The sequence below is a fragment of the Bos grunniens genome, chromosome 11, assembly GCF_055505025.1.
Source record: "Bos grunniens cultivar Pamir isolate PY7600 chromosome 11, Bosgru_T2T1.0, whole genome shotgun sequence".
NCBI classification, from domain to species: domain Eukaryota; kingdom Metazoa; phylum Chordata; class Mammalia; order Artiodactyla; family Bovidae; genus Bos; species Bos grunniens.
The window spans coordinates 36,448,283-36,472,279 of NC_141175.1; the positions used below are offsets into that span (position 1 = coordinate 36,448,283).

At 52.4% G+C, this 23,997-nt stretch overlaps 1 protein-coding gene across 3 annotated transcripts; it reads left to right on the plus strand.

Annotated features, from left to right (window-relative positions):
• Positions 1-395: 395 nt before the first annotated feature.
• On the plus strand, positions 396-23,992 carry FOSL2 (FOS like 2, AP-1 transcription factor subunit). 3 transcript variants are annotated; one of them, XM_086326121.1, is made up of 4 exons: positions 396-1,343; positions 11,090-11,341; positions 16,201-16,308; positions 18,665-23,992. In XM_086326121.1, the coding sequence occupies exons 1-4, from the start codon at positions 1,242-1,244 to the stop codon at positions 19,184-19,186; spliced, it is 984 nt and encodes a 327-aa protein (XP_086182247.1). In that variant the 5' UTR covers positions 396-1,241; the 3' UTR covers positions 19,187-23,992. The 3 variants fall into 3 exon arrangements, with proteins under 3 accessions (XP_086182247.1, XP_086182248.1, XP_086182249.1); XM_086326122.1 differs by lacking the exon at positions 396-1,343 and adding an exon at positions 2,387-3,324; XM_086326123.1 differs by lacking the exon at positions 396-1,343 and adding an exon at positions 2,394-3,329.
• The last annotated feature ends 5 nt before the right edge of the window (positions 23,993-23,997 follow it).

Below are 23,997 nucleotides of genomic sequence, written 5' to 3' on the forward strand. Positions count from 1 at the left end.
CCGTGGCGCGCTCGGGAGCCGGCGAGGGAATCCCTCTCCCTCCACGTCACCCGAAAGCTAGGGAACCCGCACTCGCGTCCTCTAACGCAAATGACCATCTTTGGCAACGTGCGCCAGTGGAACAGACCAAGGGCGCGTGGCCCGGGGGGGGGGGGTGGGGATGGGCCAGGCTGCCTCGGCTCCCCCAAACCGCGCCAGCGGTCCGCTCCCACCCCCGCCACCGCCTTCCTTCCTCGCGCGGGGTGTGTGGCTGGCGTCAGCGCGGCCAGGAGCCGGGGCAGATAGGGGAGCGCTGCGCCCGCCTCCTCCCGCGCGTCTTCCTCCTCCTCCCCCTCCTCCTCGGCCTTCTCCCCCCTCCTCCCCGCGCGCTCCTCCCTGCAAGGTGGAGTCGGGTTGACGTGAGGTACAGGGGCTGGAGAATAAAGAGTGTGGAGTTGAAATCGTGCCATTGTAGTGACTCATCTCGGGCAGAGCGCTGGGGCTCCGAGCAAACCAGCGAGCAAGCGAGCGGCGCTCGGCGGGGACCGAGAGAGGGAGAGAGAGAGGCGCGGACGGGCGAGGCGGGCCCGTCCGGGAGCGGGCGCCGGGAAAGGGGTGCAGGTCCGGGCGCCGAAGCCGCGGCACCGCGTCCCTCTCCACGCCGGCTCAGCTGGATCCTCCCGGGCCGTGGGCCGGGCGCAGGCTGCCTTCTTCTCCTAGTCAAGTGTCCGAGCCGCTCCAAACTCCGGCGGCGAGTCGGCCACAGGAAGTTTATTCTCAGCTCCTTTTCTAAAAGGAGGAAATAGAAGTTTCTCCAAGCGGGCAGCCTTTCTTTCTGCCTTTTTTTCCCCCTCTTTCTTTTCTGCCCTGACATCGGGGGTCCCCAGGCCTGGCAGGCTTGACCCGCCGGGTTGACTCCCATTCTTTTTTGATTACCGATTTTTGATTGAGCCGGCGGTCTCAGCTGGGCTCCGATTGCGCGCGGGGGCGGGAGGGCGCGCGCAGGGGAGGGACCGAGGGACGCGCGGACTTTTTAGAGGGAGGGACTGGGTGGACAACTGGTCCCGCGGCGCTCGCAGAGCAGGAAAGAAGTGGTGTAGCGCTCGGCGCTCAGGGGGCCCTGTTCCCGGGGTGCCTCCGCCGAGGGGGACAAGCCCGAGGCGCGGCCAGCAGAGAGCCAGCGCACAGCAGCCGGTGCGCGGCCGCGGCGAGGGCGGGGGAAGAAAAACACCCTGTTTTCTCTCGGGCCCCCACCGCGGATCATGTACCAGGATTATCCCGGGAACTTTGACACCTCGTCCCGGGGCAGCAGCGGCTCTCCTGCGCACGCCGAGTCCTACTCCAGCGGCGGCGGCGGCCAGCAGGTAGGTGCGGGCCCCGGGTGCACCTGGCGGCGCGGGTGGACCCCCGCCTTCCTCTCGCCGCCACTGCCTCTTTTGCTTTCTTTGCCCTTTCTCGGTTTGGTGAGAAAATACCTACGGGCCACCATTGTAAGTTCTGAATTCTCATCTCCTGCCCACACCTCCTTTCACCCCCTCTACCCTCGCCAACACTTTTTTTTTTTAACTGGAGCGGCGAGTGGGCTGAAAGAACCTACAAACCCTGTCCTTCACACTACATCGTATCCAGACAAGCTCCTGGAATTGCAGGTCCCGTTCCCAGAAGCCTGTGCCTCCCTCCTCTCACAGGAATTCATCTCCATTCCCCTCTATCTCCGTGGTGGACCCCCCCCCCTTCCCAAATTTTTCACGCACGGGCCCCTTCCGATATCTAGAGAACTTATTCCTGAGAAAAAGCCCTCTCCTTCTTTCCCCACCCCGACCCCGCACCTTCTCCCGCCGTTGGTCTTAGTTAATTTCGGAAAGAGGTTGGGAACTCGGAAACTGGTTGGGCTCCTTCAAGTGATCCAGAGTGAGGGCGAGAATTGTCACTCAGGGAGTCAGGTGCGAAGGTCAGGAAGAAGGAGGTCAGCCTTGATTGGCTCCGGCTGCGTGCGTCTATGTACCCTGCGCCCATCCACCTCCTGTTAGGGTCAGTCTAGGAGCCTGAACTGCCACCCAAAGGGGCGCCTTGGGGCCTGGGGAGTATCTGGGGCCAGGACGGCTGCACAGAGACGGGAAGCTGGAGAGACCTCTTCTAGGCTCCTGAATGGTTCTGGAAGCCGAGAAATAACTTGTTTCTAAAGCAGGCGGACTGGTTTGCACTGGAGAGGTTGTGCCTGCCATCTCTGTCTATAAATACCAGAAAGTTGTTGCTAGGTTGGTGGTGCTGATGGGGTGCCTACCCTCTGCAACAGCCACCTCCCACCCCCCCCCCCCAACCCACCCACCCACCCAGAGGCTTGTGAGGGAGCTGACTTAAACAAGGCTGCTAGACCCTGAAGCCCGTCTTGGTCAGGATCTGCCGAGTTTCTAGCCCAGTTGGCTGCAGCAAGAGTTGCTCTGGTTAGGCGGTGGCCTTGGCCTCTATAAGCCAGCCAACCAGGAGGGGCTGCGGTGGGCTATTCCAGGGCGGAGGGACCCTGATGGAGAACAAAATGGAAACGTGGCTCTCTTAGTAACTGAGGATATCTTATTCCAAAGTGGTTCCCCATACCTGGTGGATCCTCAAAACGCTTTTCTGTGCCTCGCCTCTACCTGCCCTGGTATCCCCATAAGCACCCACTGTAGAGAGCCTTGTCAGTGCATTGAGGGCACAGTCAGTACATGCACCCTTAATAATGAACACTAAGGTGATGAGTTTCAAATCTTGTCCCAAAGTGATTTTGTTTGCTTTCCAGCCCCATTGGTGGTTTCTATTGAATCCAACCATCATTAGGCAATGGGTTGGAGTCATTTGACATCTATTCCCTCATTCTCCAGTTCAACAGCCCCTCTGTTTTTGTCCCTCTCTGCCTCTCCAAATCAGGAAGGAATCTTTTGATTTCTCATTTGCTCCTTTGGCTGCTGTTTCTGCGGCAGTCATCACTGAAATGTTACAACCTTGCAGCCGGGCTTTACTCAGACTCTGGGGCCTAGATGGAAAATCAGACCGGACATCAGTGCCCCGATTGAATAATCTGTGTCACTAGGGCTTTGAGCCCAGGATGTGAGTGGAGGCAATTCCCTGTTTTGGAAGAAAATCAGACAGGAAACCAGAGCTAGGAAGAAGGAAGAGAACTCAGTCCAGCAGAGTGTAATGGGGCCTCATTACCGAAGCAAAAAGCAGCTGTTGGCTAATTCCTAGCGTGCTGTAACACATGAGGATTTTGCAATTAGTAATAACTGGTGCACGGGGTTCTTGCGTATGTGCCTGTCCATTCGGCCCAGCAGCTCAAGCAAGGAGCCTTTCAAACCAGAGGGATTGGTAAGGTAATGCCGCTTTGGGCAAGTTTCTCAGCCTGTCCACTCCTGAGGAGGGGAGGGGGTAGCGGGAGGACGGGAGAGGGTTTTTCCATCATCCCTGTGACTGGGAGCAGAGCTGTTCTGTGGTCCTAAGAGCTGACGTGAGAAGCTTTTGTTATTTCACATGTCTGTGACCCCACCCGGGCTCAAGGTAACTTTATTGCATACCAGATAAAACCTGTAATCACTTTATTTCTCTTAGCTTCCTTTATGGAGAGACTTTCCTGGCAGTTGGTGATGGGCCTTCCTCCTTTTGTGGCAGCTCAGTGTAAGAGCTCTGGTTTTACCTTGGGCAAGTGAATATTATTTTTTTCTCCTCTCTTTGTTTGTGGGGTCTAATATTCCTTAGAAATTTGTTGCTGTTTACTCAGCCTAGGACTTTCTTCTCACTTCATGAAGCTTGGTCTTAACACATGGCTGTGAGTTTCAGTGACTTGAGGGGGGGCGGCAGATAACTCTTTGTTAAAACCTCTGTTCTTGTATGTGGCAGGAACTTGAAGTATGAAAAATATTTCCTGTTCCAGTTATAGTTTTAATCTCAGACGTTGGTCATTGGTGATTTGATTTGCCCCTAATAGTTGCACACACACCCCCACCCCTGGCTTTTTCTTTTTATTGTTGTTTTCTCTCTTTCCTAACTTTCCTAGGAAAACACCTCCCAGATATATGCCCTGGCTGACTGCTCGACTCACGGTTTCAGGCCCTGAGCATTACGCAATCTAGCCAGTTACACAAACATAGGTCATTTCATAACTTGTTTTCATCAGCTTGGCCCCCTTTTAATGAAAAAAACAAAACAAAAACAAGACCCAGAACTTTTCCAAGGCTGCCATTTGTCTGTTTCTCAGATAACTTGTGAAAATAAATCAAAGGGGACAGTTCCTTTTTGGAACCAAGGAATAACAGAATAACTCTCTTTGGCAACCATTCTTTTCCAAGAGACAGACAGACACACATACACGCACGCACGCGCGCACACACACACACACACACACACACACACACACAAAATTCCCCAGAGTGAACTTTTGCCAACTGTACCAGGCTGGGACATTCCTCACATCAAAGAACTTTTACCAGAAATGACTGTGATTCCCAAGTCAGCCCCAATCGTGCCTCTTTAGTGCCCCCTACGGGACATTCTTAGAAGAACTATCTGGGGAATGTATTTTTCCAGCCCCAGAGAGTGTTAACTTGGTGAGTTTTCGAAATTCTTAGGACTTTTTTTTTTTCTTTTTAATTCAGGACAAATAAATGCCACATATTTAACAGTGGTTAACTAGGAGTTGCTTGACCTCGAAATGCAGTTTCTTTTCTAATTTTATTTTGTTCTAAATAAAGCATGGTTGAAAAAGGAGTGCTTTTTTCTTTCTCTATTTTTATATCTGTTCATTGGCAGCACAATGTCTTCAAATTCCGAAGGCTTGTTTTCTTGATATTGTTTGTAGCAGGACACTGGAAATTGTTCGAGGAGACGGTCTTCAGAATTGGTGGGAAGGTGGGAGGTGTATATTAAGGGTCTGGTACCCTTTTTTTTTGTTTTTGCCTTGATCTCACAGATGTTGTAGATTAGGATCAAACAAAATGTTATCCCAGGAATTTGTCTGTTCCGCTGATTCTTGCTGGTGGAAGTCAGTGTCACTGGTTCATCAAAGTGAATGGGGTGAAGCAGCAGTCACGTATTGTCTGAGTGGCAGTTGAATTTTCCTATTCAAACCCCTGAGTGCACTTCCATTGCTTTATTTCTACCTGGCTCATTATTCGAGGTGAGTGTAGAGTTAGGAGCCTCTGTTTTTTTTCTTTCCTGTCTTAATACAAACACACCAGAACTTTTGCATCCAAATCAGCTGTTGTCCCCTTCATAACCGTTCCTTGAGGAGACTAAATTCTTATTTGGATGCTGTGGCTATTAGTCAGACTCAGAAAGATTTTACAACACCCCTCTTTGGAATTGGCTTCAGCAAATTCTTTTGAAAACCCTCCCTCCTAACATATTTTTGTCTTTTGAGGGTGAATTTAATATTTGGAAGTTATCAAAAGATCTGGCATAGAAGGAACCAAGGGTGATGTGTGAGGTCTGGGTGATCTGGCAGGGTCCGAAGCAAGATGTGACCCCAAATCCTGCTGGTCTCCATCTCAAGAGTCTTCCTGGGAGAGCAGTCACCAAGACAAGGCACACCGAAGCAGGCACCTCTGCCACCTAGACCTTTCGATTCGCCCCAACCCCCATCCCGTTACAGAGGAATAAATGCACTGATTTTGAGAATTCAGGAGGCTAGGTTTCTCGTCTATCCATTGAAAGAAAGAAAAAGAATTAGTGTTTTGTGACTCCGTCTCTTCCATGCTGTGTGTGGCATCTTTTGTGGCCACGGCATTTCCAAATGACGGCAGCTGCCCTGGTGGAGGCAAATAAATCTGTTTCCAACCCCAGCTGGTAACTCTGTCCCTCTTGGACTCGCTGGGCCAGAGAGGGAAGGTGTAAGAGTCATCTTACCCAATGCCCCATCACGGGACAATGACTTGGCCATGCTCACCTGCTGTGGTTGTAGAGAGGATGAGATGGCATGCCATTCCCGTGGAGTGCAGAGCTGTCTTAGCTTGGTGGGGGTACAGAGTGGGGTCTACAGAAGGGTAGAGGGAATTCCCTCTTGCTTTGGAGTGGAATTTCTGTCCAAAAGGGCCCTGGAAGGCAAGACATCAGGGAACCTGGTGGACAACTCAGTATTGGTCACCTTCTTTTCCTTGCTTTTGTCTTTTCTTTGCTGTTCTTTACCCTAGCAGTTAGGTGAAGGAGGATAATGTGATTTGTTCAAGTGAACCTGACAGGAATCACTTGGAAAAGGGGGGGGGGGTGGCGCGGGATTATGAGTTATTGATGACTATTTCCATGATGACATTAGTGCTGAGCCTCAGGAATGAAAGGTCAAAGGCCAAGGTGATGTCCCATATAGAATCTGTGAAAATTGGTTGAATTCCACAGAGAAGGCTTTGGAGAACACCCCACGTTTAGTAAAAGTACAGAGCATTTGAGTCAAACTGGACCTCAGCAGGTTTATTCTGGGGCATTTGAGGCAGCATTCGCCCTGCCCTCTCCTCTTCCCCCAAGCGAGTCTCCTGGGATGTTGGAATTTTCCTTTTCCTGTGCTGGGAAACTAAAAAAAGGGGGTTCTTAAGAGAGAGAACCCAGTCTCTTCTCAGACATGCATAATCATTTCTACCTGTCGAGGCAGGTCCCAGGTATTCAGGGTTTTGATGGCTTGAGTGCTTGGTGGCCCAGTCAAGAGTCAACCTCGTGGAGAAATGCCTGGCTGAGGGGATGGACCCTGAACACCAACTCTGATTCCATCTTAAATGCCACTTCTGGGCCCCTCACGCCAGGAGTTTCTGGGATAGGCCCTGCCACATCCATGTCTGCAGGAAAGCAAACCCTGCTTCCTAGACCTTTCTGAACCTGAGGCCCTACAGAGTTCAGAAAAGTCATTTCCTCAAGTTAGCAATTTCTGGACTGAAGGGACCTCTCTGATCTGATGAAGCTGGGTAGCACTAAAGGCCCCTTGTTCCGAGCTTTCTCATAGGCAGCAGGACACACATACATACTGAGTGGCCCCAAGGCTCCCTTAAATTCAGGATAAGGAGGTTCTGCTGCCCGAAGACCCCCATCAAGGCTTGCAACCTCAACATTCGGCTTCAGGTTCTGGAGATTCACGCTGGCTAGTGAGAGTCCATTGCTTGATTCCCTGCGTTAGAAGAATGGTTCTGCTTTTTTGCTTTCTCATTTCCTCTCTTTATTCTTTTCCCCTCAACCTGAGCTTACTGAGATGAGAATAATCCTCTAGGACAGAGGTCGCCAAACTATGGCCCAAGTCTTTTTGTAAATAGGGCTTAAGAGAGTCCAGGCACGCCTGTTTGTTTACATCTCGTCTGTGGCTGTACTCACGCTACAGTGCCTGAGTTGAGTAGTTGCCACAGAGACCTTATGGCCTGAAGAGTCTAAAATATTTACTATCTGGCCTTTTACAGCAAAAGTTTGCCAAACTGCCAAAGGAGGTTGGGGGGAGGGGGGCAATTTGTCCTTTTATAGGCATTCTTGCCCACCCAGAAGTCAACAGGATGACACAGTTAAATAAAGCATTTGGAGGCTCTGCCAGACTGGAATACCACATAGCCATCCAGCACCTTCCATGCTGTCCTTAGAGGAGGAGTTTTCAAGGGAGTGGAGAGCTCCAGGGGGGTCAAGTGAGGGTCCTGGGTTACCTCCTCTAGCCCCCCACCCCCAGCACACCAACATCCCTGTTGGTGCTGCAACAGGGATCAAACCACCGTGTACCTGCAGCTGAGAAGCCCCATCTTGGTTTCTGTTCGGTGTTAACCCATTGGTAGAGAACTGTGATTTCTCCCCAACATGACATGTGACTGGTTCTTGGGTCCTCTTGGGAGAGAAAAACGCCAGGCTAACTTCTGGGACCACAAACTCTGAGGCTCACCTCTTCTCTCCAACTCCAGTGTCACTTTCTGAAAAATACCTTCAGAGTTGACACAAAACACAAATCTGCCAGATCTCACTTAAACTTTTGTGTGTGTCTCAGAGAGGCTCCTGCTGGAGACAAAAGCCTCCTTTAGCAGTCCCCTCTGGGGCTGGGACATTGTTTTCCTTGCAGCTCAGAAGCAGTGTGTTACCCAGATGGCTTTACCTCCCTCTGAAACGAGTTGTGCATGCATTTAGAGGCAGTCATTACCTACTGCCTTGTTTTTATTGCGTCTTGTTTTGTCTAGACCAAGCTACTGCTGCAAGGAATCTGGCTGATGGCCGGGTATGGCCTTCTGTAGACCTGCCATCACAGACAGAGTGGACCGGAGGGCCTCCTGAGAGGGGCTGAGAGTCTGCCACTTAGTCCTAAGCAGAATTAGTCTTTCCAGCTTTGCTTCAGGCTTTTGGCTCCCCTCCCTTAGCCTGAAATGGGAGCTCTTTTTTTGTTGGAATGAGAAGTCAACTTCTTGGGTGCTCTCCTGAGAGGAAAGCTGACAGCCCCCTGCCCCTCGAAGGAAGGACGTTAAACTGTCCTACTAGATGCCGTGGGTGTCTTTCAAACCCAGAACCTGACTCGGGGAGAGAAACAAGAAAAATGTTGGGTGCTTCCCAGGAATGAGAAGCTGGCAGTTCTCCCAGGAGCCACCCCTTCCCCCAGACACTTCCAATGACAATGCGTGTGGTGATGGTGATGGTGGCCGTGATGGTTGTCATTGTTGTGATGATGATGATGATAGCACCTTCCATTTATTTGGAGCATCATTTCTCAACCCTGACTGCACATTAGAACCTCCTTAGTTTTTTTTTTTTTTTAAACAGCTTATCAGAACACCACCCGAAAGCAGTGATTTTAGAACTCTAATGGTAAGGTTGGCTCCTGCATTGGTGTTTTTGAAAAGCTCCTCAGAATATTCTAATGTTGCAGCCAGGGTTGAGCACCACTGATGTGCTTTCATAGCCTGTGATTACAAGTAGCTCCTTATTTAATCCTTGTGATAGTGCAAAGAGTTTGGTGTTACTGCTCTTCTCTCCAGACAGGGAAACTGAGTCCCCAGTGATTCACCAAGGCCTCACATCCAGGCCTCCTGACTCAGATGACCTCCCAGCCTCCCTCCCAACGCAGCATCCTAAGAGAGACATAGCTGCCTGGGCTTTGGTGCTTCTGCACCCACTCAGCTGCTCATGTGTTCCCAATGCCCTCTTCCTTAAGGCCAGCTCTGATTGTCTGTTTTTCCTCCTTGAAGATCATTTCCCACTTGTATCCTTCCATGTTCACTGCACCCAGCCCTCCTTCACACACACCACACATACTTAGGTACATCTGGTACTTTTCATTCAGCTCCTGATAAAAAGCCCAGTTGTCTTTGCCCTGCGAGATGACTCAGAATCCATTCTTGCACTGGGCAGCTCTCCTCATTGCCTCCCAGAATCCATTGCACTGGCAACTTCACAGAATCCCAGAAGCCATTTTATCCAGGTTAGTCTGGGAGGTGAGGCAGCCCCATCCCACCTCCTAGATTGGGGTCAGGCAGGGGAGTGAGCAAGGAAGGGTCCCCAGCTCCCTGAGCTGCAATGAAGGACTCTTAAGCTTCACTTTTATTTACACAGAGGAACACAGATGTCATCACCAGGGGCAAAGACCATGGTAGAGGCAGCTGCCATTGCTGCTGATACTTCTAATCTTGGTTGGGCCGCAAGAGCAGGGATGCTATAGCATCCATGCTAATGTCAATGGGCTTTCATCTGGGGTCAAACAGACCTGTGCGGCCTCCTGGGTAAGGGACTGTCTGTAGGGATCCTGGGTGGGAATGACCCTGATGCTCTGTCCAGGTGCATTGGGGGTGGATATCAGCACTTGGGGCTGGACTTCAAGATAGGAAAAACAATTCTGCAAAGTGTTGCATTGTGTGGGAGAGACCTGGCCTCTCTGTCAGACCGAACTGGGTTTGAATCCTGACCCCACTGCTTATTAGAACGTGGCTTTGGATAAGTTACTTAATCTCTCTAAGCCTAAATTTCTGCCTCTAAAATGGAGATAATGGTAGTTCTTACCTCAGAGGGAGAATTAATGGGATAATCTAGGTTAAACACTACTGTGGTGCCTGTCATTTAGTAAGTGCTCAGTAAGTGTTAGTTATTATTGTTGTCATCTTTGCATCCCCCAAGTTAGGGAAGAAAGGATGTGTAGAACCTTTTGTGGGAACAGGAATCATCTGAGGCTGAGGGTTCCAGAAGGGGGGCTCTCCCCTGAAAATCTGGAAGTTGGGGGGTCTTCCCCTTCTCCCTCCTTCTCACTTTCTAGTAGCTGCTCTGAAGGAAGGTCAGGCCCAGCTGCTGAGGAGCATGGCCCAGTTTAGCTTTGGTACTCTGTCATCATGTTATATTTTAAATAGACTGCTTCCTGCAGCATGTTCCACAGGGCTCTGCAACGTGGTCTGGGCATAAATTAAGTGACAGGGAGAAAACCCAGAGCTAGCAGCGCTAAAGTTTCCCACAGACAGGCCTGTGAGCTCGGATAGATAGATACATGAATGGGTAGAGAGAGATGCAGGGTCTCTCAAGATGGGGGTGAAGGTCAAGGAGGGCAAGGACAGCAAGGGGAAGTCTGGCAGCAAAGGCTACCGCTTTCAGTCTCGTGGGTCAGAGGACATCTTTTCGTGGTCTCACCCTGATGGGATCACAGCCCCATGATGAAACTTTTTGGAAAGTAACAGAAGCAGACACGATAAACTTCCTGGTGATCTTTGTTGCTGTAGAGCAGTTGGTCTGCAAATCTCCTCAAAGGATACTAAGCTGGTACCTGGGGAATAAGAGCAAGTGACCCAGAGGCTTAGGTGGCCCAGATGGGAGGCCTGCTCTCCTGCAGATAGGGGCATAGCTGGCCTGGAGGGTTTCAGAGAGGGCCTGCTGGGATGTGAGCTGCTGAGGACCACATCTGTCCTGGCAGCCATTGGGGATATGACCACATCTTTCCTGAGCCGGTGGGGGATGGAGTTTCCAGGACCTCAGTCAGGGAACAGATCTGACGGGGAAGAGTTAAGATCCCCTTGATTCTTGGATGTGCAGGAAGCCCGCCCAGTTATCCTGACCTCGGCACTCCAGGCACTGACCCTACTTTCTGCTGGTTTTGGCCTTCTATCTCGGCTTGGCCTGTTTTGCAGTATTTGTTGGCTCAGTCCTATCTTCCTCTTCATTTCAGAAATTCCGGGTAGATATGCCTGGCTCAGGCAGCGCCTTCATCCCTACCATCAACGCCATCACGACCAGCCAGGATCTGCAGTGGATGGTGCAGCCCACGGTGATCACTTCCATGTCCAGCCCATACCCCCGCTCGCACCCCTACAGCCCCCTGCCAGGCCTGGCCTCTGTCCCCGGGCACATGGCCCTCCCGAGACCCGGTGTGATCAAGACCATTGGCACCACGGTGGGCCGCAGGAGGAGAGATGAGCAGGTACAGTTCTGTTCGGGAGCCACATTAGTGGCTTTATAGTGCAGAGTGTTTTCCTGCAGACTGGCGAGGAGCAGGGTGTGTGTTCTGGGAGCACTGGGGAGATGAAGGAACTCAGGACCCTCCTCCTTGGAGGCAGAGCATGTGACCTGAGAGTCAGGTATCTTGCCCATGTCCCTTAGAATCTCTGAGTCTCAGTTTCCTCAGCTGCAAAATGGGGATGGTGTCTTGCTAGCCAGGACTTGCTGCCACTGGAATGAGATCATGGTGGGAAAGCACATGGTGAATGATGAGGCGTCAGCACACGGGCAGGACTGTTGGGACCTGCCTACAGCAGTATCCTCTGATCCTTGGCAGAGGGACCATGGGACAAGCAGCCGATGAACCCTGGCTGGGAGCCCTTTGTGGGCTTATCCCTTAAGTGTCTCCTAGTATCTAGTATGGGCAAGAACCCAGCTGTCCTAAAGGGGCCCACTTCCAGGCCAGTACTGCCTACCGGTGTGTCCATCACCCCTCCATGTCCCAGGCCTCCAACTCGAGGCTGGAGCCCATTTCAAGTGCCTGGGATGCACATTCCGGAAACACATCTGGGACTCTGGGGTCTTTGGAATCTGCTCAGCTCCTTAAGCTCTAGGGACACATTGGGGAGCGGGGGTCAGACAACAGCAGCCTTTTTTCCCCTCAAGGGGCTTAGCTTTGAGCAGGAGCCAACCTGGCTGGAAGGGATGCCAGAAAGGGGCGGGGCCTCTGCTCTCTAGATAGAATCTACCCGAGCCTCCAAAGGTCTATCGTCTGTATTAGCAGAGAGTGGGGCAGTGATGGCCCCCCGCTTCCCAAAAGAGAAATCATGCATAATTCTAGGAAGGAGGGAATGAGCCTTGTAAGAGCCCCACCTGTCCCCCTTCACAGATGACACAGCCAAACAGCTACCTGGGGCTACTTGGCCAGTGAGTGGGGAAGTGTGGTCTAGAACCAGGCCTCTGGGATTCCACCCCTCTGCAGTGCTCTTTCTACAATGCCATGCCACCGTGAGTCCAAGGAAGGGAAATACTTTAGTAGCAGAATCCCTTTTTCAACTGAAATATTAGCCTGGAGAATTACTTCGATTACAGCTTTGGAACCCCTTCCCATTTCAGTCACTGTCCACCTGCACTCTGGGATCCCCAGGCCCACAGTGTTCCAATACAAGGACCTTCCAAACGTGGTGCCAGTGGCTAACTGTGGGTCCAGTGCCACTAGTCCCTTTGTGTGTGCCAAGTCACTTCAGTTGTGTCTGATTCTTTGTGACCCTATGGACTGTAGCCCGCTAGGCTCCTCTGCCCGTGGAATTCTCTAGGCAAGAATACTGGAGTGGGTTGCCATGCACTCCTCCAGATCTTTCCCACCCAGTGATTGAACCCGTGTCTCTTATGTTTCCTGAATTGGCAGGTGGGTTCTTTTCTGCTAGTGCCACCTGGGAAGCCTGCCACGAGTTCCCAGGATACTTAGAATTACAAGGATCACTGCTTTGAGGAACCAGAAGCTTTTACACGAGTCCCGTTCCTCTGAGGACAAAGCTGGGCCTTGTATCCGCTACTTGTTGGCTTGTTCTCTTAATGGCCGGACCTTGTGCAGGGGCAGCATGGGGAGATGTGTGTAATAGACACTAACGGTTCCCAGGTCCTGTTGGGCTTCTGCTCCTGGGGCAAGTGGCCAATACCCTCCTCCTCCCTGCTGCTTCCATGCTTGTAGTTATAAATATGCAGTAGCAGTGATCCCAGTGTCTTCTATAACTGTGCTTCCTTCAGGGAACTCAGGGTACCAAGCTTTATCTCCTGGTATGTAAAGGACCCCTTATCCTTTACAAGCTAGGCTTGTGAGGGACTCCCAGGTTAGCAGGACAGCCAAGCAAGATGTGCTAAATACTCTTCATTCTTTTGTCCAACTCTTTGTGACCCCACGGACTGTAGCCTGCCAGGCTCCTGTGTCCATGGAATTCTCTAGGCAAGAACACTGGGGTGGGTAAGCCATTCCATTCTTCAAGGGATCTTCCTGACCCAGGGATCCAGCCAGGGTCTCCTTTGCAGGTAGATTCTTTACCATCTGAGCTACCAGGGAAGTCCTTTTTCTGGACCCAGGTCACACCAAATTTGCAAGATTAGAGAGGAAGAGACTTTGGAGACTGGCTTTTCTAAATCTCCCTCTGCACCCATTTTACAGATGAGGAAACTGATGCCTAGAAAGAAGGGCCTTGCCTAGGCTCATGCAGTGAGTGGCAGCAGAACCAGGATTGGAATCCATCCCCTTTGACCTTCAACCCTGTGATTTTTCCCATCACACCACCCAGGCGTGCCCTTGGAGAGTTTCCTTCTGTTTTTGAGATAGAAGGAGAGAGCCAGGAACATTTTATCCCATGTCAATTAGGAGTTCAGACCATCATGCAACAGCTTAGAGGAAGCCTAGGCAGCAGCATCCTAGAACTTGGCTCCTCAGGTTGCTAGCTCTAGGGTCTTTTCTCTGAGGCTCACTTCTGCCTTCCCAGCCTCCCCCAGGGGGCAGAGGCTGTTATGGCGCTGGCCTGGTGTCTCATTGCCCTCCTCTGGGGCCTGCCCCGGAGGCTCCCTCTGAGGCCACCAGTGGCGGGGAAGGGAGGGTGTGTGTGGCTTGTGGGTGGGTACGTGGTGGTGTGACACACTCATGCTGTAACCATATTGTCACCGCCCCTGAACATTTCCTATGCCAAGAGCTCCCACAAGTTGCCCTGTACCTCACCAGACACTTCTTAGAAGAGAGAAACTTCTAAGGCACTGGGGAGAACAGAATCTGTCCAGGGGGAATGGAGGCAGAAGTGGATCAGGACCAGCTCTCTGTCTTGTCTGCCCCTCATCAGTGAGGGAGCGGGGTGCTAGCTGGGCCTCAAGGGGAGCCCTGGTAGCCTTTTGATGCTGAGCCCTGAACCTGGGGCTGCAACAGGGCCATCAGGCTCTCTCGGTCCCTCTCGGGCTCAGGCTGAGATGGATTTTGGAGCGGCAGGTATTCAGGGCCTTGGCCAAGTGTCCTTTTGTGACCTCAGCCTGTGATCCTCTGTGATCCCACAGAGAATAGGGTGCCCCCGTCTGTGTTCTCTGGGTGTCTGGTTGATTTGCTGCTCAGTGAGTGCAGCAAGGGTATCAGAGAGGAGACCTCTGGACTGCGTTGTCTTCTTTCCAGCACTTTCTGGTTTAGAGAAGACTCACACTGCGTCTCATCTGATCCCTGCAGAAGCTTTGTGGGAGGCGGGGCAGGTCCTATTAACCCCACTTTCCAAATGAGGATCTGAGGCTCGGAGGGTCAGTAATCTGTCTGGGTCCATCCAGAAGTGCCACATCTGCGTTTGGCTCTGAGCCACCCGACACCTCTCAGGAGAGAGACCATGGAGCCATCAGCTTTCCCGGGGAGGTGGGGCAGGGGCTTGAGGAGGGAAGTGGAGCCAGGATCCAGTGTGGGCTCAAAGACCAGGCCTTTGTAAGAGGGTTGAAGACTAACAGGAATGTAATGTTACCAGCTGGATGGGCTCAGGTCAGTGTGCCCCACGTGGAGGCCGCTGCAAGGACAGATGGTGCTAGGGAGGGACACAGTGATGCTATGCCCTGCTTTGCAGGCAGCGTCCTGGGGACTCTGGCCTGGGCCCAGCCCGGGGAGTGGCTCCCTTACTTGCAGGCTGGCTGGAGGTCCAGGCAGCATCCCTCAGGGGGGCAGCTTCTCTCTCAGCCCTCCAAAAATGGCTTTGGCCTTTTCCCCACATGTCCCTTGAGGGGAGGACTTGGGCCTTACTGCCCCCAGAATCTTCTAAGCCCCCAGTACATCACTTGGCACTTAGATGGTGTGCTGTCAGGGTCTGATCACTGAAGGAGGGGGTCTTTCCTTTTGAATTCCTTCCTGCCTTGGCCCACAGCCATCTACTCACATCAACTCTGGAATGGCTCTATGTAAACAGAGTATCAGCCCTGGTGGTGGAGCAGAGTTCTTGCCCTCTGGCCTGAGCTGCAGGCCCCTAACCAGCTTCCTGGTGAGGAGCTAGGTCATAAGCTCTACAGGCGGATTTTTGTTCATTCGGTTCGCTGACAAATCTCTAACCCCTCAAACCATGCCTGGCATGTTGAAGGGCTGGTTGGTTGCATGAGTAGATGTGGTGGGCAGCAGAGTTTTAATCTGCTCCAGGGCTCCTCCTCCTCTTTGCTCGTTCTGCCCAATCCAGCACTGTGCCAGGCACACTGGTGAGTCCTCTGGGTTGAACTGCGAGCAGCCAGCACTCGAGGGCTGGCAGAGGGACTTGGGAGTGGGGTGGTCCTCCCTCCCGCCATCTGGCAAGAGAACATGCACCCCCCCCTCCGGGTGGTTCTTACTCTGGGCCCAGCTACATAATCAAGTGGGGATAATAAGGCTTGCAGAGCAGGCAGAGTGTTGGGGAGGAGTAATTAGGCCGAGTTGGGAGGAAGCTGCTTAAGTGGGTGGGGCCAGGCCTGGCACAAGGGGACTCTCTGGGGAACGGTCCCAGCTCATTCTCTCGGGTCTTGGCACTGAATCAGGGCTGACATGTCACATGCTGCCATCATGCCTGGGCTGGTGAGTCTCTGACCCATGGCTACCCTGCTCTCCCTTCAAACACGTGACATCACCTTCTGGGGGCTGGGGTTTAGTTCTGAGTGCTCCCCCTACCCCCAGGCACCCAAACTGGGGTGAGGTACATGTTCTGGGGCCCCTGAGCCACGTTCCTCTTGCCTTCCTCCTTCCCTGCCCGGTCCCAGAAGGGGTCTTCCCCTACTTACAATGCGGTTAAAAGCGGAAAAGCTTTGTGAGCCACGCACCCGAGCCTAACCGTGATCCTTGGCCCTGGCCTCTAGCTGTCCCCTGAAGAGGAGGAGAAGCGTCGAATTCGGAGGGAGAGGAACAAGCTGGCTGCGGCCAAGTGCCGGAACCGCCGCCGGGAGCTGACGGAGAAGCTGCAGGCGGTGAGGAGCCCTGCGTGGGGTGGGCGCACTCCTGGGTGGGCTGAAGCTGGGACCCCAGGGCTCCCGGCCCTCTCCCCTCCCTCCCTCACCCCTAGTAACTGACAGAGTTAGTATGGGCAGAAGCATTCCTTCTTCTGAGCACATGGGTCAGCCCTGCCCTGATTTGAAGGAGGTGGGTGGGGAGAAGGGAGCTGGCCTTTATCACCCAGCATGGACCCAGAAAGAACTGGATAAGCTTCTTGGGCCTGGCATCCTGTTCACCTCAGCATCTGAAGGATTCTGTGCTGAGATCTGCTGGGGCTCCTGGGCGAGGGATGGCAGAGGGTGTCGCCGTTGCCGGCCAGCAGCCAGGCAGGCCCAAGCCTGCCCCCTCCAGGGTTCCTCTTCCCAGGTTCCAGCCGCCCCCATGCCTGCCTGCCTGCCGCAGGCAGGAGTGGGCCCAGCCTGGCTTCAGCCATCTGGTTCTCTGGGCTTCTCCACCTCTGCAGGGTCTTGGCGCTCCCTGGGTCTCATGGGTATGGATCATAGGCAGCTGAGTTGTACTATCTTGGGGTTTTCTCATATCCTCTGTGGGCGGGAGGGTTCCCCGCCTCTGCTCTGATCCTGAAGCTGTCACCTCATTGGTACCTCATTCTGCCCTGTGAGTCATTCTCCCCTGCTAGCTAATTGCCCCCACCTGGGGGCCCTCAGCCCCGCCCTTCCCTCCCCAAACCTTGACCTGACCGACATCACGTAACTCCCTCCAGAGCCCAGCCCTCCAGGAGGGGCCGTGTGCCGTGTGGAGGAAACCCAGAGCCAGGACTGACTCTTCCTGGGTGGAATGTTTTCCAAGTGAGGAGATGAGGTGAACTGTGTCAGTGGTCATTGCACTGAGCAGCCAGGTTGGAGCTCTGGAAATCGAAATGGACTTGCAAATCCTATTACTTTATTTAATCCTCCCAGCTACCATTCCCCTGCTTCCACTTCTCTTTGTCCATCCCAGAGCCCTTGTTCATGGGCCTTAAATGTGCACCGGGTGAATTCTATGATGCCCTTGGTAGTGGCCTGTGGAGGTGTTAGAGGCAGGAGGAGGAGTGGGAGCTCTCCGATGCCAGGTGGGGCAGATCCATTAGTGATCAGCACTCCCCGGGAGACACCCCGGAGAGCCCTCCCCACCACTAACCTTTCAGGGAGCCATATCCCCCTGGGTCTACCCCCAGGTGCTTCTGCCACCAGCCCCAGAATAGCCTGTGCCCCAAGGCCCGTCGGTTTTCCTCCCCTCTCTCCCCTTGAAGCCTCACACCCTACACCCCCGCCTCCCCACGACCTAGCCACCCAGCCTCTGAGCCACATCCTGCACAGGAAGCCTCTCAGAAGCTCATGACGTTCATCAGACCCTTGAGACAGATGGAAAGTTTTTTTCACTCCGGAATATGCTGTACTCTGCTTAGCAAAGCTCTGGCCCATGTCATCTCGTTCTCAAACAGGAATCTGTGTTCGGGAAAAGTGGGGAGGAGGCTGGTGACACATACCTCTCCGTAAATTCCATGACGACCCCCCCACCTCCCGCCACCACGTGCATCTGTTGCTTCTCTAGCTTTGTGTGAAAGGAGGGGCTGAGGTCCTTGCAGAGGGTCCCTGCCGGCCTCATTTGCCCACTCAGGCTGGCAGGGGTCTCATCTGTTGAAGCATGGGGGCTGAACTGAATGTTCTCTCGGGGTTCTGTGAGTCCTGAAGAGCAAAAAAAGAGAAGAGGGGCAGTGAAGATCCAGTGGGATGGATTGAGTGCTTCCTACAAGCCAGCTACTCCTAGGCTTGTGTGTGCAGACAAATATCCAGTCACGAAGCTCAGAGTTCAGTGTCAATATGTCCCTGGCGAGCTGGAGGGGCTTGAAGAGGCATGGGGGGTGGGGGGAGGGATGCAGCTGCCTGTTCTGCTCCCTTCCCCCGCCAGGTCTCACTATTACTCACCCCCTCGGAGTACCAGGGGCAGTCCTGACAGAAAAGCGTAGTAGCACGTGGACTCTGCAATCAGATATATTGGAGTCAGATCCAGGCTACCCTATCTGCTTACTCTGGCATCGGGCAAATGGTTAAACCTCTTGGAAACTCAGTTTTATTATTAGTGCTCAGTCATGGCCACTACAAGGGTTAATTCACCCTTCCTCCAAGCTGACTCACCTCTACTCTCAACCTGGAGTTCTGGAAACAAGGAATCCTGAACATGCAGGTGGCCCAGAAGCAGTCGGGTGTGAGCTCACTAGCTTCATGGTCAGCCCTCTGAGGACTGTGTTTGGTTTTCCCTCTCTCACCCAGATCTGACACCCCCTGGCCCATCTCCTACCATCCTTCACATCCTTCCCCTCTTCCCCTGCAGGAGACTGAGGAGCTGGAGGAGGAGAAGTCGGGCCTGCAGAAGGAGATCGCCGAACTGCAGAAAGAGAAAGAGAAGCTGGAGTTCATGCTGGTGGCCCATGGGCCCGTGTGCAAGATCAGCCCCGAGGAACGCCGGTCCCCGCCGGCCTCTGGGCTGCAGGCCCTGCGCGGCGGGGCCAGTGGAGGGGTCGGTGCCGTGGTGGTGAAACAGGAGCCCCTGGAAGAGGACAGCCCCTCGTCCTCATCGGCGGGGCTGGACAAGGCCCAGCGCTCCGTGATCAAGCCCATCAGCATTGCTGGGGGCTTCTATGGCGAGGAGCCCCTGCACACCCCCATCGTGGTGACCTCCACTCCTGCCATCACTCCGGGCACCTCGAACCTCGTCTTCACCTACCCCAGTGTGCTGGAGCAGGAGTCGCCGGCATCGCCTTCTGAGTCCTGCTCCAAGGCTCACCGCAGAAGCAGTAGCAGTGGGGACCAGTCATCAGACTCCTTGAACTCCCCTACTCTGCTGGCTCTGTAACCCAGCTCCCAGGGGCAGGGGTGGGGGTCCTCGTCACTGCCTCCTGCCCAGGGACCAGCACCTTCCAGCGCTCCGGGGCCGTGAGGAAAAGAGGGGGACCCTGCCAGAGAGCTTCCTGGCTCTGGGGAGACCCAGGTGGGATTTGGTGGTGAGTCGCCGGAGGACTTGGATGAGCTCTTGGAAGGCACAGGACCTCCTCCTCCCTCGTCCATCTCGCGAAGCAAATCCGTTTCTTGAAAAACATTGGAGAACTTGGTTTGGTGGACTCGGGCATCTCCCTGGCTTCTGAAGAGCCTGAAGCTGGTTTGGGCCATTCTTGTCCCTCAGTTCCGATGTGTCTCTGGAGTGATGGTGTCCTTCCCGCCCCACCAAGCATGCTCAATGCCTTTTTGTTTTCACCTTCCCTCTATTTGCCCCTTCCTTCCCCCAGTGTCAATTTCACTTCCTCTTAGTTTTTTATCGAATTTGCCATGACATTTCATCTGGGTGGTCTGAATAGTAAAGCTCTTCATTTCTGAAGAGGGGGCAGCAGGGTGACTCTTTGGCTGGGGCTGACTTGTCCAGAAGGGGACAGTCCATGTGCAATACAGAACCTTCCCTCCTCTGACACTTCTGGTCCACCACCATCTCCGGAACCGCCAGCAGGGCTCCTTGAACTCTCCAGGAGAGGCCACCATCGCCAGGAGGTTTGGAGGACCCTTCCTCCCCATCCTCGGAGACGGCTTTTGGAGGAGCAGCTTGGCCAGAAGACAGGGTGTGAGTGAGACAGCGGGGGCACGGATTGGGTTTGCCAAATGCCTAATTACCAGGCCAGGAATGGCCAGGAATAGTGCCAGCGGGCCACACGGGTGTCCCAGCCAGCCTCTCTTCACCCCGTGTCTTGAATAGGACGTCTCTTGTAATTACCGCCTCGTCGTTCAGCCCTGGACCCTTCTCTCCTTCCTTCCTCGGAGCCACACGTCACTCCGAGTCCCTGCCCGCTCCACCCTCCCCCACCCTGCCTCTCAGGGTGACGCCGCCCGTGGAGGTTTAATGAGCGTGGGCCTGGCCCCTCCCCAAGCCTCAAAATCGCCTCTGCTGTGGATGGAAAGGAAGGGGGAGGAAGGAGGGAGGCAGTCAGAGTGGGGTTTGCCTCGCAGCAGCCCCAGCGCCTGCTTCTCACCTCTCACCAAGGTGCTGGGCCATGCTACCCTCTGTGGTCATCTGCTACCTGATGGATCTCGCGCTTGTTCTCTTACACTCCCCTGCCCCCTCACCCCAGTGTGCTTCCCAGGTCCACCAGCCAGCTGTGAACAGCTGGCCCAGACCTGTTGTTGTGGCTTGCAGCTTATGTGCCATTCCCCAGGGGCTGCTGAAATCAGAGATGAATCCCACTGCAAGAGAGCTGCCCTTTCCTGTGGGGTGGAGGATGGGGAAAGGGGGTCCTCCAGCCGCCCCCCCACCTCCTCCCGGGAGCACAGCTCCGCAGAGCTCAGCGGAGTCCCCGCCTGCCACCCCTCGGAGACTTTTTTTCTCCCCAAGGCTGGCCTTCCAGCATTGGCCTCTGCTGGCCTAGTACTCTGAGGGAGGCCCCGCTATTGTGATTCAGCTCTAGAGATCATTGTATGATAATTTAAAACTATATAGATATTATTTAAATCAACCCAGTGGGGGTTAAATCTCAAAGTTGGACTTGGGAGAGGGAGAAAAAGTGATGACATGATTGCTCACCTGTTCCCTTCACAGACCCAGGCCTGGCACGCCGGCTGGTATTTAATGTTCATTACTCACTTGCCATGCCCTAGACACACTGAATGGAACAACCCAATGCCTAAAATACGCAGCCCACTATGACCGGGAGTGATGTGTGGAGGGGTAGGACTTGCAAAGAGAGGAGACTAAAAGAAACAGGATTTTCCCCCCAGATGCTTTAAATATGTTATTTCCCACATTCCTTGGCTGTGACGCTGCCCCCCAGTTCCCCAGAAGTTCTGGGAGGGGCGCTTCTAATAAGATGGGGCCTTTGGGTTTCTGGCTTCAGATTAATCAAGGACACAGAGGTCAGCTAGGAGTAGCAGGAGACAAGCAAAAAGAACTGGGGTGAACTCAGCTCTGAAAGACTTAATCATCTCAAGTGGTATTTGTGGCCAACTGGGAGCTATTTCTTTTTGAATATATGTATTATATATTTCTTAAATGAAGCTGCTCTCTGGTGTTTTGTTTCTAAAGTCCCTTTGTGCCCCACTTTGCACAGCTCTGATCCCAAGGCAGGCCCTGGCATGTGACATGGGGCCAAGCTGGACATTCCTGAAATGGAGTCTGGCTTTAGTTCAGATTTCAAACTGCATTGGCTTTGGGACCAGCAGAAAGCAAGAACCCAGCCGCCTTGCAGGACTTCGAGGCCTCTGAGCTGTGTTTCTATTCAGGACCCTCTAACTTTGTTCTTGGAGGTAGTTTGGCTTCCTCAAAGCCAGAGGTTATTTGGAGAATTCACTCTTGACTCACAGGCATATCCTCAGTCACTGCCTTCTGGCTGGTTCTCTAAAGTTGCTGCCAGACACCAGGCCTGCTGCTTCCTCCTCCTTCCTTTCTCCTCCTCCTTGGGAGCAGCGGCAGGGGGAGCCTTTGGACTTGGGCAGGGAACCCCATGCCCCCCTGTGTCCCCAGCCGTGAGGCAGCTGGTGTGGACTCCAGTTGGGCTGCAGGCAGCTCTGGGACCACATAGGGCAGGCACTCCTTGACAGGCTGGTGTGAAACACACAGTCCCCTTGGCCACCTGGCTAGCCTCTTGGGAACAGCCCTCTTCCTGTCGAGTGGGTGGGGACAGCTGCTGACACAGGACAGAGAGAAGATCCCAGGTGAAGCTTAGGCAATTACCAGAGCCAACTCAAAGCGGAGAATTCACTGGGGAAGTTTTCAGAAAGAAATCATTTTTCTGCCTGTGAGACTGGCCAGGTGTCTTCACTGTGGCCCATCCCACAGGCAACTCAAAGCCAGGAACCATCAGAGGCTACTGGTTCCCTTTCTCAGGCTTTGGGGAAGGGAGTCTCCTCTCTGTTCCCACTAGGCTCCATCTTAAGATTGAGCTCAACTTACAGGCGTTGGGACTTTTCTCCCTTTTCCTTGATGGACCAACAGTGCTTCTTGCAATCTCACCTTGTAACTTTTAGGTTGATTTCCTCCCTTGATCAGACATCCATGTGGCCTCTTTAAGAAGGAAAAGAATAGCACCTACTATGTGCCAGGCACTGTGTTAGGCACTTTTATATATATATACTCTCTCTAGGGTGAGACTAAGTGATGAGGACTTCCCTTATTAAAAGCCCACCACAAAAACACTTGGAGGTGAGAAGGTCTTTCTCCAAAGATCCAAGGCAAGATTGCCTTCAGTCTGAGGTTTGTTCTCAAAGACCCACCCCCTACAATATCCTCCACCTCTAAATGTGTTTCCCCTGTGATGTGCTCCTTTGCACTCTTCAGATGGTTAACCTGAGTCCTTATAGAATTTGTGGACCAATAGGATATGTGGCGTGTGTAACTTTCTTTTAAAACCTTAAGTAAAGTGGTCTTGCTACTTTCTGCTTGTTGAGTCTTCTTGGCATTCAGTCTTAAAAGCCAGCATCTCACTATTTATTGACGGGTCGTGTGTATGTGTGCGTGCGTGCGTGCGTGCGTGTGTACATTTCTAGGTGTGCCCATGTCCTCCTGCACCTTTTAAAAAGGAAACCCAGTCACCCCACTACCTATGTGACATCTTCTCATGCTTCTAGTATATTGGTCATATATCAACAAAGGGTTTTAATTTTCTAAGGCTGACATGTTCAGGAGGAGCTGGGTCAAATTTTGAGCAGGGCATGGGAAGGGAAGGGGGAGAAGTAATTGACATTTATTTTATTATTTATTTTAAATGTTTACATCTTTGTGTTGTACCAAGCCTGAATAGAAACAGATAGCATTAAAATGCTCAGTTCCTCTCTCCCTCTCTTTCTTCTTTATAATTTTTTTTTTTAATTTAGGCTAATGATGCTTTGTTTCTAAAATGATTTGTGACTTGTGCTGTATAAACTGTATAAAAAAAGGTTCTGTTTTTAAAGATGGTGTGTCATTCCCCTGGGGACAGTGGTCACCAAGAACTCTACGTTAGAACACAAGGAAAGATCCTGCTCTGTTCATCAAAAATTATTTTCTGTGTATGATTAAAAGTTTATTCCATTTATTTTAGTTTGTGGTTACTTGATGTCGAGGAAGAAAAATGTTCACGTTTGTATAAAGAATAGGTATCAGGGTGTCTTTTCTGAAGTGACAGATGTATATATAGTATTTTGGTATATCGTGGCAAATCAAAAGCTTCGTGCATCTGTATTTGAGGTATGTTGATGATGTGGAATAAAGACTGCTCTAAGATCCTGGAGGTAAAAAAAAAAAACATTGTACAAGATTCCTACAGCTTGATGGGGGAATTTAATTATCTTTCTGAGCACCTTGTCTTTTTTTTTTTTTTTTTAAATATTGGTGAAATGGTCCCATTGGGAAGGCTTCTAAATAGGCCTCTCCAGGCAGGACTATGAGCTCAAAAATCTTTGTATAGTTTTGAAATTTGAGGAGTAGCTCAGCTCTGAAGCATCTCTGGTGGTGTTTTGTTGTTGTTTTGTTATTTTACTGTAATACAAGCCTACAGTATTTGCACTAAAGAAAGCTTGTTAGAAAAAGCTTGCTGCTATGGAAGAAAGAACATATTACAACTTTTTTTCCTTTTTTTTTTTTTTTGTTAGCTTTTTCACTTTCAATTGAGTAGCTTTTTGTAGAATAAAATGAATTAAGATTGAAGAGCC

What these genes read in the sequence shown, in the direction of transcription:
- FOSL2 (XM_086326121.1), top strand. Translation starts at nt 1,242, where the DNA reads ATGTACCAGGATTATCCCGGGAACTTTGACACCTCGTCCCGGGGCAGC. An exon ending in GCGGCGGCGGCGGCCAGCAG is followed by an intron (nt 1,344 to 11,089) that starts GTAGGTGCGGGC and finishes TCTTCATTTCAG; the next exon opens with AAATTCCGGGTAGATATGCC. An exon ending in TGACGGAGAAGCTGCAGGCG is followed by an intron (nt 16,309 to 18,664) that starts GTGAGGAGCCCT and finishes CTTCCCCTGCAG; the next exon opens with GAGACTGAGGAGCTGGAGGA.